We start from the raw sequence: 15,476 nt of genomic DNA, 5'->3' as shown, positions 1-15,476 counted from the left end.
AAAAACAAGAAAATAAATAAATAAAACAAGAAAGAAAGAAAAGAAAATAACTCAAGCAGATAAGTTCCCAAGTTCAATTAGATTAACGGATTGATTCTAGCTAAAGTATGATTATGCCATGGTGTCTGGTCCTAACCTTGTATTCCTAATTCCCTATAATTTGATTATCTGTTGTCTAACCTAAACTAAGCATTAGGAATCCATTAAGCATAGAAGAACATTTTAAACAACCAAGTATGTATCTAATCCCTGTTGTCGAATGTCCATACATACTCTTCATATTCATAGTTCAATTCGAATTAAAGCATGGTGTCTACTCTTAATTCAAACCAAGATAGCTAACATGCAAACCTAAATGGTGATCAATCATTCAAACTAGCATATTAACTTATAAGCATAATGAATAAGAACAAAAACCATAATTGAAACTTGAAACTAATCAAACTTGAAACTAAAGAAAAGAATTTACATAACAATGAAAACTAAAGTGGAACTAAAAAAAAACTTAAGGAGAATTTCAGCACAAAGATTTCATTACAACAATTGAAAACTAGAAAGAGAAACTAAGAGAATTTGAGGGAGAGAAGGGAGGGGAGCTCTAGAGAAGTGGTTGAGAGCTCCCCCCCTTGGGGGTGTGTTTTGAAGCTTGAAGACTTCATGATGAATTCCAACACCACCATTCCTCTTTTAATACAATTCATAACTCCCACTTAATCTTGTCTATGTTAGTGTGGTTGGAATTAATTCCATCCCATACTTCTTTTGCTGCTGCACCTCAAGCTTTCTTCACATAGGTTTCAAAGGTGTTCAATTGTGGCTGCCTTTTGCTGCCAACCCATGTGGGTTTTCTTTTGGTTGCTGGAAAAAAAAGATTCTTTTGAACCAGGCTTGGTGTAGGAAGGCCTGAGATTTCAATATGTATCCAATGCGGCTCAAATTTGGATATGTCATAATAGACACCCATTGGAACAACGTTTATGAAGAATGTATTCCCATCTGAGCAGTACAAGTATACGTTTTGGGCCTTGCAAGTTGACTGTCGAAAATAGACTGGAATTGACTTCATTTCTTTTCTTTCCTTTCTTTTTGCTTCACATGCATGCACATTCTTTCTCTTTAATAGCTCCAGTATGTACCAACTAATCCCACTAGCAGCCTGGAAAGTGCTTCTTGATTTATCCAAACAGGTTTCCCACAATGCCTTGTTTTTGCTCATTTAAACTTTCATAGCTGGAATGCCTATGTCATGCATGACAATGCATTGCAGTCAGCTTGTGGGCTTGTTTTGGGCTTGATCTTCCCTCCTAAAAAATCTGGAAAAATCTGGATCTTCAAACCATTTGAATTATCTTTCCAAGCATATGCAGCCCAACTCAAGAAAAAATCGGATAGACCTTCAAATGTCATTTTTGGCCCAGTAACGCAGATGCTGCCGAATTTGACCTTAAGCTGCCAAAACTTGCATAACTTTCTCTAGAAAACTGGGAATCATGAACCGTAAAATTATCCAGAAACTAGACTTTCGCATCTTTCCAATGATATATGGCTCATCATATGGTTCTTCTTGAGCAAGTACAGTTCAATTTGTGAAGTTGACTGATCTGCAGACACCGTTTTGAGCTAACTTGTCTCCAAAATGCATTTAATGAGTCTCAAGCTTATTACACTGAAACAAACACAAAATTTATTAAAAGCACAAGTTTAACTCAAAAACATAATCAAATTATAAGTTAGAAGGGTACAAAATGATATATAAATATGCACCGATCACCTGCCCATATTGTCAACCTTGACACTGGACAAAAATACAAACAAACAAGTTTTAAATAAACACAAAACATATTTTCCCTAGAACAACTTGTTTCTGATATACCATAGTAGGACATTATCTTTATAGTGCGAAAACAATTCAGCATTAGTGGATACCTTGAAAAGATACAAGGTGACCGTTATTATTGAATACCATCCGATTTGAGACTATCTTCACATTTTTGAAAAGCCTGTGAATCTTCTGCCTAAGGACCTGGAACAATGAGAAGAAAAGGCATTAATGCACAAGAAAGTTGCGAAATAGACCTAGAAATTTAAAATGGCAAGAAATATGGCCACAAAACTTAACTAACCTCCTCTATGATATCAGCTAGTCCAGCAGAAAATATAAGAATGGGAATTTCTCTTTCCTGCAAAAGTGGGTAGAGGGAAACAGCAATGGTATAGCTTAATGAGAATAAGTTTTTCTCTGTTTTCCACTAAAAAAATGAAAGGAAAAAAATTAGACTGAGTTAGTTTTAGGACGTTGCATCAGAGAACAAATGACGAAGCCAACATAAACTAATTCATTATGAATGAACTCAAACATTAAACAGATCAAAATCTTCAATGGACTCTTTCTATCCTAGGACATAGATGAAATTAAACATTAAACATACATGTAGCCAGTTACTCACATAATTATTGCAGCAAAATTAAACTTACCTCCAAAAACTCAAATAGTTCAACAACACCCTCCCTAAATGCAATTGTGGAGTTAGCGACAGATTGCCTTATTCCATCATAGGTAAGGCCTCCCTCAATTAAGAGACCATGAATTTCGAAAATAAAACTTCACTATAAATTCGAAATAAGTACAAGAAAATAATGACAAGGAAAATTAAGAATACTTTACAGATGATCGAGTCTAGAACTTGGTTCTATCTCCTTAAGACGAAATTGCCTCCTCACAGGTGCTTTTAGGATTTGCTTGGCAAACGTCTCCCAGGATACAACGATCGGCTTCTTGTTGAAGTAGCACTACAATCCCCAAGAAAAGCGAACTCAAACTTGTGTATGAACTCTCTCTTACTAACTCACTATATTTCTAAAAATATAATGCTATGAATGCTCTAAATAATACTATTGTTGGATGACAATTGGATGAAAATAAATGTTGTAGGATCTTCTCTATTTATAGGCAACAAGGCCTCTGTTCAGAAAAGATGTGACTGAAAAAATATTAACAAATGTGTCTTTTCCTGTTGCAACCATAAGCCAAGAAGTGCAATGTTTCAATTTCTATGAAACAATGCAACTTTTCATATATGAAACAATGCAACTTAAGCCAAGAAGTGCAATGTTTCAATTTCTATGAAACAATGCAACCTTTCATATATGAAACAATGCAACTTAACACATAAAGAATTATTATTTTACAAACAAAATAAATAATATTTTATTTTTCCTTGATTAAGAACATGACTATTCCCAATGGATACATACCATTTCATAAAAGTCATGTACTTAAAGTCACAAGTCCCACAATTTAATTTCCATTCAATTATTAAAAAATTAAATATATAATTTTCTAACATTTTTGTCCACCTGTATCCATGCAATCAGTATTCATGTGATCTGAAATCCAATTATTGGACTAAGGTAACATATTATAGCTCCTTGGACTGAGGTAACATTGTTATGGCTCCATATGAACATGAACTTTCAGGTGAACTAATTCATGCCAGTTAGGTGATCATAATATAAAAAAATAGACTAATAGAGGCTACCCAGAAGCATATAACAACACAAGAATTCATTTTGATTCAATCCCGGGCAGTGTCCTTAAGATTCAATTAAGTAGGCAAAATACCATTCTTCCATAAGCTTAGTTTTCTCTTCAATTGGAATTGTCGGGGAGAATTCTAACGGATGATAATGTTCATATAATTCCTGCCTTTTCTTATCGTATTCCGGATTCTCAATGAATATCAAAAATAAAATAAATAAATCTTTCAAACAGATAGTGATAACAAAGAATAAAGTTCAAAGACCACAAAACTTTAAATAAGAAAAATAATTAATCTTTTTCTGGTCGAAGAAAAATAAAGAATTGGATATCAAACATAAGCGTCATTAGAATTGAAAAAGATAAAAAACAAAGGGAATGTAGATGGGCAACCTGGAGTTTGGCGGGACCGGCATTACAAATAGCAGCCATTTTTTTAACCAAGAGCTCAGAGTCACCCACAACCTCCTCACAAAAAGCATGGCTTTCCATGTGGGTCTGGTTTCTGAATCTACCGCTACAAAACCAAGCCCTGCAAACAAAACGCAGAACCCAAAACTGTATAAATAAGCATATAAACAAACACGTAGAGGCCAATAGATTTGGCATGCGAGGAACCTGGAAATTATCTGGGGAGGAATGGAGCGATGGGTGCGTATGGTGGTGCCGAGGAGGATGCTGTGGAGACGATGACTCATTTGAGAGTGTGTTTATATATCAGATTCTTGATCACACACTTATCACTGTTTCTGTTTCTGTTTCTGGATGAGCAGTAAATGATATTTTCTAACGAGTGCTTCTATTTTCATCCATTTGTACTATTTTCTACTCACTATATTTTCAAAATTTTAAAAATAAATTTACCCATTTGTGAAAAAACTTCTAAAAATTTGGGAAAAAGGATTAAAAACCAAAACAATCGTCTCAACCTTAAATTTTAAAAAAGTCAAAAAAATCCGAAGCACAAGTATCAAATGTCAAATTTTTCGCTTCCCAAGTACATGCGCCATCAATTTTGTTTCTTGTTTTGGTCAAAGCCTTCAGCTTGTAACCATTGGCGATTCTTCAAATTTCCTATCTCATATTATTGCACCTTCTCTACCATCCTCTATTCCAAGATTTGATTTAGGGGGTGTATTCAATCCATACTTGTAATTGACATTGCCTTTCTATCAATGAAACTTGATTCCGACCCCAAAAAAAAAAAAAAATTTCTATCCATAAGGCTTAATTGCTACAGTGCACCTTGAAATATTGGTTAATTCTCACTTTACCCCCTGAAAGTTAAAGTGACCCACTTTGCCCCCTTGACCAAGGTTTGATGTTCACTTTACCCTCTACCGTCAATTCCATCCAAAAGTCTGTTAAGTTTGATGACGCGGCAGGGGTGTTTTAGTAATTTTGTGCACCTAAGTTTTTTATTCACAAATTTGAGTGGGTAATGTGGTAAAGTGGAGCCCACCTCCATCATGGATAAAAAAAATTAATAAAAAATTAAAATACAAACATGAAATTTAAAACTTTAAAAAATTGAACTCTCTCTCTCTCTCATCTCTTCGTTTGTTGTTGTTTTGAGAGGCATGAAACTTCAAAGCTAATTAATGGGTATTGGGGCTGGGGTTATGTGGGAGTGGGGTAGAAAAAACTAGATGGAGGGTTGTTGTTTTGATTTTTGGGACGGGAGGCATGAAACTTGAAAGCTAATTAATGGGTATGGGGGCTGGGGTTCTGTGGGAGTGGGCTAGAAAAAACCAAAGGGAGGGGGCGTTGGGTCTCGATGGGGAAAGGGGGGAGTAGAGAAGAAATCAGTGGGGGGTAGGGGGGTAGTAGGTTTTTGGGTTTTGCCCAGGGAGAGTGGGTTGCTAGGGGAAGAGGGGCAATGGGTTTCTGGGTTCTGCGTAATGAACTTCAGCGAAAAAAAAAATTTGAATGCTTGTCCAGATCGATAATGGCAGTCTCTGAGCAATGTGATAGTAAAATTGATATTTTATTTAAGGAAAAATATTTTAATCAATCATTGGATGAGAATGAAGAGTGATGAAACACTCTTCCTTCTTTAAACAAACTTTCAAAGGAACCAAACCCAACTTGGAAAGTTGTGTTCTTTACTTCCCAAAAACAAAGAAAAGCCAGCCGTGTTCTTTGCAAGGAGGGGTGGGTTGCAGGTGGAGGGGCTATGGCTTTCCGGGTTCTGCACAGGGAGAAGGGTGGGTTGTGGGTTGCGGGTGGGGAGGAGCGATGGGTTTCTGGTGGGTGGGGGGGTTACAAGGACAGAGAAGGAAGGGGTAGATTTGGTGTGATTGGGGAAGAAGGGATGGGTAGGGTTTTTTTTTTGTTTTTGTTTTTCTAAAATCTATTTTATTTTCAATTTTATGTTTTTATTTTAATTTTTGAAAGTAATTAAAAAACCTAGGTGCACAAAATTACTAAAACACCCCTGCCACATCATCAAACTTAACGGACTTTTGGATGGAGTTAACGGTAGGGGCAATGTGGAACATCAAACCTTAGTCAAGCGAGCAAAGTGGGTCACTTTAACTTTCAGGGGGTAAAGTGAGAATTGACCAAAGTTTCAGGGGGCACTGTAGAACTTAAGCCTACTTATAATGATTTTTTTTTAAGTGAGTAACTTTCATAGAGTTATAGATTTTTAATGACTATTATAGAGTTTACAAAGGTAAGTGACAAACTTGTAATGACTTTTATCATGAGTTTTATAGAGTTTTATCTACTTTTTATAATTATTTTATGATTATAAAACTCTTTCATTTCAAACTGCTACACGCCAACTCCCTTCTCTATCTGTATCTCTCTCTCTCTTCTTCCTCATTCCCCCAATCCAAACTATGCTCCTTACTTGAAAACACTGGAAAATCTGAATCTCAGAGCTCAAAACCTATCGTAATATTGAAAAATAGTCATAACCATAGCCATCCAAGACTCTTGAATTTTTTAATGCAACATACCCATTGCGTAGCTACTAACATTTGCGTTTGGTAGGCTAAGGCAAATACACTAATTGCAACTATGGTTTTGAATTGCTAATGATGATTGAATAACACAAAATCTGTTCATACGAAAGAATCTACCTCCAAAAACATGAAGTTCAAGTACTATTTCATTTTGGGATAAAAAATATTATGAAAGACCCGCCTGATCGATTTGATGAGAAACACTATGGAGAGAAAAAAGTTCAGGTACTTGGTTTTTCTTTGTGGGGAAATGATTTCAGATCTCCTTCCTTTCTTTAAGATTTTTGTCTCACATATTAAAGAGAACTCCCATATTGATTTGAGTTCACCCAGGAAAGAAGATGGAGTATGTGGGTGAGTGGCCTTTGGTGACAACGATGATGCAGAGTGAAGATAGGAGAGAGACAAAAAACTTTTAAAAGTTTCAAACGTTTTGTTGAAGAGTTTAAAGTCATTAGAAATTAACAAGACTTTTGGTGTTAACAATGTTGGCGTGAGTCAACGTTCCTATTAGGAATAGAATTTGTTCCTATTAGGAATTTATTGTAATTATCTAATTTGAGTAGAATTAGGAGATTTTGTACATATTTCCTATTTGTACCCCCACTCTGTATGTAGTATATATATTCCTCCTTGAGAGAAGAATAAACATATCAATTTAAACCCTAATTATTTGGAGTTGGTATTAGAGCAGGTCCCTCTCTACAACATCAAAACCCTAATCCTGAAAAATACCAATTTCCGCTGCACCTAGCCTATACACCTAAGCCTGTGCCGTCTTATATCTCTTACTGTCATTGTCGTCTAATCTTCTGCTGCCGCCGCCATCTATCACCATGTCAAATGTCACTAAATCTTCTTCTTCTACTTCTATTGTGACGGTTCATACCGAATCGTCTACCAATCTACCTATGGGATTCAAATTGAATGGATCCAACTATGAGATATGGGCTTCGATGATCGAACTCCATGCTACTACACAAGGCAAATTGGGTTACCTAACTCGCGACACTGATGCCCCTGATTCCCAAGACCCAAAATATGAGAAGTGGAAAATTGCTGATGCTGTTGTGAAAAGTTGGATGCTACGAACTATGGAACCCAGTTTGTTGAATATGTTTCATACTCTACCTGCTGCTAAGGAAATTTGGGATGCTGTTAATCAGATGTTTTATGATGGCTCTGACATATCCCAACTTTATGAACTGCGGTGCCAGGCTACCCGTCTCAAGCAAGAGGGTCGTCCTGTCTCTAAATATTTTGCCGAACTTAAGGCAATCTGGCTTGAATTGGACAAGAGACGTCCTTTTTAGATGAAGTGCGCTAATGATATGAAGACTTTTCATGCTGTTGTTATGGCAGATCGTGTTTATGATTTTTTGGCTGGCCTTGACGATACTTACGACAAGGTCCGCAGTGATATTCTACGGAGTGATAAAGTTCCAAGTATCGAAAATGTATTTTTTATGGTGCGTCGAGAGGCTCAACGCCAGATTACTATGCTTGGATCCGGCACCAAGATTTGGGGAACCTGCTGTTGTGTTTGCTTCCAAAAACACTGCTTTGGTTTCTCGGCATACAGGGTCTGGCTCTTCTGTTGTTCCGCCTCGTCGCATGACTTCTGCAGAAAAAGACAAACTGAAGTGTGATCACTGTGGTGAAAAGAGACATACTATTGACACCTTTTGGGCATTGCATGGGGTACCAGACTGGGAGAAGGAGCGGAGGGGTTTAAAGAAGGAACAACTGAACGTCAAAGCTCATGTGGCTGTTGCCCCCACTTCTATGGTTGACACCACCACTGGGCACGGCCACCTTACTGCTACGCCTCCTCCGACCTTGACCGCGGTCTCAAACACTCCACCACCTCCACCTCCAAGTAACTTTAGCAAGGCTTTCCATGCCCATGACACACGCGATACAGGTTGGATTATTGATTCAGGAGCTACTGACCATATGACGTATAATTCTGCTTTATTCTCTACTACTCTTCCGCCTCATCGTGATCATGTTCTGATTGCTAATAATGTTGCTGCTCCTGTCACGGGGGCTGGTTCTATACTCTTGACACCTGCTTTACCATTGGACAAAGTGTTACTGGTTCCATCTTTATCTAGTAATTTATTATATGTGCCGCAAGTTACTGAGCAGTTAAACTGTGTTGTACTGATGTATCTGTCTTTTGTCTTACTACAGGATATCCAAACTCGGGAGATCTTTGGTCGTGGTACTAAAAAGGGGGGGGGGGGGGGGGGCTTTATTATGTGGATGATGTGGCAACTAGTCGGGTTCTTCATGCTGGTAGCGCCGAAACTTCTCAGCATCGCCGGATTTGGTTGCTACATTGCCGATTTGGTCATGCCTCTTTTGGATATTTACGGCATTTGTTTCCAGCATTATTTAGTGGTGTAAACGAGTCTGCTTTCCAATGTCAGACTTGTATTTTAGCTAAGAGTCATCGGGTATCCTACCCTCCAAGTTGTAATAAACGGCTTATGCCATTTGATTTAGTTCATTCTGATGTTTGGGGGACCTTTCCCTGTTTCTACAACCTTGGGAGTTCGTTGGTTTGTGTTATTTGTGGATGATTGCACTCGTATGATGTGGTTATATGGGATGAAAAATAAAAGTGATGTGGTCGAAATTTTTCAGCGTTTCTATCAGATGATTCGGACTCAATTTATGCTCCCTATGAAGGTTTTTCGATCTGATAATGGTGGAGAATTTGTTAATTCGGCATTATCCCATTTTTTTCCACACTAAGGGTGTACTCCATGAGATTACTTGCCCTCAAACACCACAACAGAATGGGGTAGCTAAACGTAAAAATGGGCAGATCCTTGCTGCTGCCCGTGCTCTGCTGCTTGGTGCGTTAGTTCCAAAGCGGTTCTGGATGGATGCTGTTACCTATGCAGTCTATCTCTTGAATCGCCTACCTTCTCGAGTTTTGGATTTCCAAACTCCTATGAAGGTACTAACCCATCATATCTCTGCCTCTTCTATGCTGACTCTGTCTCCAAAGGTGTTTGGTTGTGTCGCCTATGTTCACCTCCATCAGAATCAGAGGAGTAAGCTGGACCCCTGTGCTCTCCGCTGTGTCTTTCTGGGTTTTTCTCCTCATCAGAAAGGCTACCGATGCTATCATCTTGCAACCCAACGTCTATATGTCTCTATGGATGTTACCTGTATTGAGGATGAAATGTTTTTCTCTGATACACCCGAGCATGTCCTTCGGGGGGAGATTAGTTGTGAAGGACATAACTGGCTATATTTACAAGGGGGAGTAGTATTGGATAGTTTGATACAAAGGGAAGAATCGACCGAACCTGTTGAACCGGCTGAACCTGCTACACTAGCTGAACCTGCTACACCAGCTGAACCTACTATTTTAACTGATGCCCCCCATGAAGCTTCTCTAATAGTACCAGATCAAGCTCCCCTGGATATTCCTGAGGTAAATGCTTCTATTCATATTGCTGACAATTCTTATGTTTTACCGCCTAGAAGGAACATGGGGTTCCACCTAATCGTTACTCACCATAAGGCAAAGCAAGATATGCTATTGCCCATTATGTGTCTGATCACAGGTTATCTCCTGAGTGCAAAGCTTTTGTGACAAGAATGGATAGTATTAAAATTCCAACCCGTGTTGAGGAGGCATTTAATGATCCAAAGTGGGCTGAAGCCATGAATATTGAAATGGAGGCGCTGCAGAAAAATAATACATGGGACATTGTTGATCTACCAAAGGGAATGAAGCCTGTAGGATGCATATGGGTGTTTACAGTTAAATATAATGTAGATAGTACTGTGGAGAGGTACAAGGCAAGATTAGTAGCTAAAGGGTTCACTCAGACATATAGAGTTGATTATCATGATACTTTTGCACATGTGGCTAAGATGAATACTGTCAGAGTTTTGTTGTCCTTAGCAGTAAACTTGGATTGGACCCTAAGGCAATTTGATGTAAAAAAAATGCATTCTTACATGGTGAACTAGAAGAAGAAGTGTACATGAGTCTTCCACCAAGGTATAGCGTTACCGATGGCACCGGGAACGTGTGCAAATTAAAAAAGGCGTTGTAAGGGTTAAAGCAGACTCCTCGGGCATGGTTTGGCAGATTTACTACAGCTATGAAGAAGTTTGGTTAACAACAGGCCAATACTGATCATACTCTATTCATTAAACATAGGGTTGGTAAGGTGACTTTGTTGATTATTTATGTTGATGATATGATTGTGACTGGTGATGATACTGTAGAAATCGAGAAACTGCATAAGCGTTTAGCATCTGAATTTGAGATGAAAGATTTGGGCAGTCTGAAATATTTTCTAGGAGTGGAAGTCACTCAATCTAAACATGGCTTATTTCTTTCACAAAGGAAGTATGTCATGGACCTGCTAGCAGATACTAGAATGCTTGACTGTAAACCAGCTGATGCACCTATTGTTGAGAATCATAAACTTGGTGTTTATGTGGATCAGGTTCCAACTAACAAAGAAAGATACCAAAGGTTAGTTGGAAGATTGATTTATTTATCATTGACACGCCCTGATATTGCATATGCGGTAAGCGTTGCTAGCCAATTTATGCATTCACCTAGTGAGGACCATATGGCTACTGTGATGCGTATTCTGAGTTACTTAAAGTTTGCTCCTGGGAGAGGTTTATTTTTTAAGAAAAATGGCCACTTGGATTTAGAAGGTTACACTGACGCAGATTATGCAGGGAATATTACAGATAGACGTTCTACATCATGTTACTTCACCTTTGTTGGTGGTAACCTAGTTACGTGGCGTAGCAAGAAGCAAAACGTTGTGTCTCGGTCCTCTGCAGAGTCTGAGGAGTCTGAGTACAGAGGGATTGCCCAAGGGGTTAGTGAAATATTGTGGTTGAGGTGGTTACTTGCTAAAATTGGGTTTAGACCGGATGCTGCTACAAAGCTCTACTGTGATAATCAATCTGCATTTGAAATTGCTAACAATCCGGTGCAACATGATCGAACTAAGCATGTTGAAGTTGATCGGCATTTCATTAAGTAGAAGCTGGGGCATAAGTTAATTTCTATACCTTTAGTGCCTTCTTCAGAGCAGCTTGCAGATATGTTGACCCATGCCATGTCAAAGCGCCAAGTTGAAGACTCACTTGACAAGTTGGGCATTACCGATATCTATGCACCAACTTGAGGGGGAGTCTTGGCGTGAGTCAACGTTCCTATTAGGAATAGAATTTGTTCCTATTAGGAATTTATTGTAATTATCTAATTTGAGTAGAATTAGGAGATTTTGTACATATTTCCTATTTGTACCCACTCTGTATGTAGTATATATATTCCTCCTTGAGAGAAGAATAAACATATCAGTTTAAACCCTAATTATTTTGAGTAACAATTAGGCTTAAATGTATATAAAAGTCATTTACTTAACAAACTCTTTAAAAGTTATTAATTTTTTGGATACCACCAAACTTTTAAAGACTTTTTAAAAGTCACAATTGAATACCACTATACTTTGATAAACACTTTAAAATTCTTAATTGAATACTCTCGGACTTTTTAATTCTGTGAAAGTCTTTAATTTTCTGTAAAAGTATTGATTGAATACACCCCCCTTATTTTTCAACATAAGTAATGGCAGATCCACATAGGCGCAAGGGGGGTCAATTGACCCCTGCACACCCAAAATCCACCATAGGAGTTCAAGAACTTAACCCATGCAAATTGCCCAGAAGGTGTTTAATGAAATGCCCCAAAGAGAAAGCAACCCACAGCCAGAGGAGAGAACCTTGCTGCATGCGCACACATCCCCTTTTTTTTCTTTTTTTTTACTGATGTCAAATCGACATCGTTCCACTTAAGTTTTTTTTTTTTTTTTTTAAAAAAAAACCTTGCCAAAACAACGTCATTTTGGCTCAGGTGTTTTTTTATATAAAAAAAAATCTCTTCTACTGCCCGATAAAACAGAGGGGGAATGGGATTTCAACAAAATTCTCTCATTCAAACAGAGGGGGGAATGTAAATAAAAAGTTATGGAACGATACAGATTTCCTTACTTTGTCTTTTTACTTTCATTTATTTTTATATTACTCAATTTACTTAAGTTTACAATGTAAATAAGGAAATACCCCCATTTGGATTCAAATAAAAATATTAGAAAATCAAATTCTCACCAAATCAAAATATGAAAAATCGGTTTTTAGTACAAAATACGATTTAGGCTAAAAATGATGGCTCTTTAAGTCAATATATACGTCGTACTAAAATCTCATAAAATCAAGTTTTCTTATTTGATGTGTAAGGAATAAAAGTCGCCAAAAATTATCTTGAGAAAATGATTATTCCGAAAAACCTTTTTTCATACTTAGCCAATGCTTAGCCTTGCTTGTAGGACCTGCACCAACTCTACATAGTTTGCTCTGGCAATTTTGGAGTGGAAGATACTCGTTATAATCTGTTTAATAAAGTGGGTCGAGATGGAAAGCCAGAAAACATGGGTGTGTAGCTCAAGGTGGAAAGCCAGAAAACACGGAGCGAAAAACACGAAGCGGAATTTCCTGGTTATGTGCCCAAGGTTACCATATTCTTTTAGTGTTTCTAATTAATTCAAATTTTCTGTTTCAAGTAGTTTATGTCTAAAAGACCATTCCTTGAACAAGTGAGGTCTTTGTTTAGACGTTCTAGATCATTGGAAGGAAGACCAACGTTGCAACCCAACCAGGTGATCTCTGAAATTCAAAATCGTCTAGAAAGAGAGTTGTCAACTACAAAACAGCAAGCTCTTGCCACATTTACAAGTCTTGCTCTCCACACTGACCTCCATGGTTCTTCACTTTCGAATTCCGAAGCAAATTCAGACCAAAAAGAAGAAGAGATGGCTGCCAATGAGTTCATGGGAGACCTAGATATCCAAAACAATTCCTTTCCTCCAAGTCCAAGACTACGCTACCTACTCCCAAAGGTTTATAACTATTATTATTATATATTTCCTTTCACACAGCAGCCAAATCCCACTTTTCCTTTCCTCCAAGCCCAGACATGTATCAAACTTTTTTTACTGCTTGTGAGTTTTTTTTTGAAACTCCATATGACATTATCAAGTTTTAATTAGTTTAATTCATTTAATTAAAGTTTGTTAATCTTTCTCTTGTTTTCTTATTGTGAGATGACCGGTTTTAATGCTCCGTAGCTTCGTGGAGTGTTTAGGATAATAACCGATGGAACTCATATCTTATGCATTGTTGGTTGCTCATTTGCTTGTTTAGGCTACACATTTGTGATGTTGTGCCTGACTTTGCTCTCGTACTGGCTTGTTAGTCTTTTTGTTTTGAGTCGCTTCGTGGGCCTTCTTTGTTATCAACTTCCCCTTCTAGGTTGTCTGGCTTGGGATGGTTATTAGGTTCATTCTATTGGCCGAAAGGGGTTATTAGGTGCACATTAGCTTAAAATATTTTATCTGAATTACGTTATATACACACTTGCACTCAAGTGACCAAGAGCCACTCTGAGATTTTAAGGGCTTTGTGCCAAAACAACAATAGGGCCTCCTAAAATAAAGTCGTCAATGAAAAATTATAAAAAGAATCCTACCATATAATCAAAACCTTGTGATCATCAAATTACTAATTATCATTAACCAAGAAGAAAGAAAAAAAATGTATTTCAAGGCAAGGGAAGGGAAAAGCAAATCGTAGAGGGGCCCAAACTCTGTTTTCAAGGCAACTTAAAAGACGTCTAAGAGCATCTCCCAAGGTGAGGTGTTAAATATCGAACATTCAAATTTGAATTTGATAGTTTATATGGCAATTTGACATATAATAGAGTTTTACATTCCACTCGTCAGGTCAAATTAAAATATTATTTTATTTTTATTGGTTTATTACTTTCTAGGCACATTAATTGAAAGAAATAATAAAATAATGAAATAACATCACAAAGTCAAACAACCAAAAATAACAGTATAAGAGAGAAATGTTATTCCACTTAGAATTTAACATTTTGGTTGGAGTGAGTCTCAACTCTTTTTTCTACATGCTAAAAGTGTCACGTTGAATTTAACATCTCCAAAGGTGGAGATGCTCTAAGTTACATACAACAAGGGCAATTTAGTTACAAGAAAATACTACGCAAAAACATGGTTTCAAGATAAGGGAAAAGCAAACCGTAGAGGGGCCCAAACGCATGTAATTGGATTCACGTTTCCACGACTGACTTCCAAGCGCCAATCTGTGAACCAAGCGGGAGGTTAATATCGGTGGGCGGCACTACTAGTGATTTTTAACAGTGGTTTTTGGTCAATAATTTTGACAGTAATTTCAAGAGAAGTCTTCCTTTCTTCCTTCTCACTTTCTTCAAGAAAAATCTGATTCTTCTAGATTGGAGGCCTGACCCTTGTAAGGCTTTAGGAGTGGATCGCGCTTAGTGGATGAAGAATGGTGTGCATGAACCTAGAATCACTCCCAAACAGGTCCACGTGGGAAGTGCTTCTCTTCATAAGTGATTTTGGGAGGGTCAGAATCAGTTTTGTTGTCATTATTACATAACAAATTTATGACTTTGGGGCTTCAAAGACATTTTCATTTTTCCTCTGCCAATTTTGAGCAAAATTTTTCTATCAAGTTTAGGATAGATGAATGAAATCTCCAAATGGAGCCTCTGTAAAATGCCCTTATTATTCAAGGAAGTCCATTTGTACAGTCAATAAATTTATCTTTCATACAAGTTTATCTCGTTTCCCACCTCTTGTGACCATTTATACTAACAACTTTAAGAACACATAACCATTTTTACTAACTCCACTAATAGTTCTGAATCATAAACTCTGCTTAGTCAGCTGACTTTTCATGTTCGTTAGGATCAAGGTTCTCTCTCACTAGTCCTCTTCTTGTAAGATGTGCATCAAGAAAATTGGAAAGCTTATTTGACTTTTACTGACGAGAAGTTTCTGAATCCGAGGATAGTCTCCTTCCTG

At 37.5% G+C, this 15,476-nt stretch overlaps 1 protein-coding gene across 1 annotated transcript; it reads right to left on the bottom strand.

Moving 5' to 3' along the window:
- Positions 1-505: 505 nt before the first annotated feature.
- LOC148296609 (uncharacterized) lies at positions 506-4,030 on the bottom strand. The gene is made up of 6 exons (XM_088248580.1): positions 3,958-4,030; positions 3,623-3,761; positions 3,346-3,357; positions 2,476-2,602; positions 2,124-2,180; positions 506-2,023 (listed from the first exon to the last, which is right to left on the bottom strand). Exons 1-6 carry the CDS (start codon positions 4,028-4,030, stop codon positions 1,916-1,918), a joined length of 516 nt encoding a protein of 171 aa, XP_088104706.1. The 3' UTR covers positions 506-1,915.
- Positions 4,031-15,476: the final 11,446 nt, after the last annotated feature.

This window comes from Prunus avium, chromosome 2 (assembly GCF_965620075.1).
Source record: "Prunus avium chromosome 2, drPruAviu1.hap1.1, whole genome shotgun sequence".
Lineage (NCBI taxonomy): Eukaryota > Viridiplantae > Streptophyta > Magnoliopsida > Rosales > Rosaceae > Prunus > Prunus avium.
Note: the sequence above shows the minus strand (reverse complement) of the source record. Positions and strands in the feature narration are given on the sequence as shown.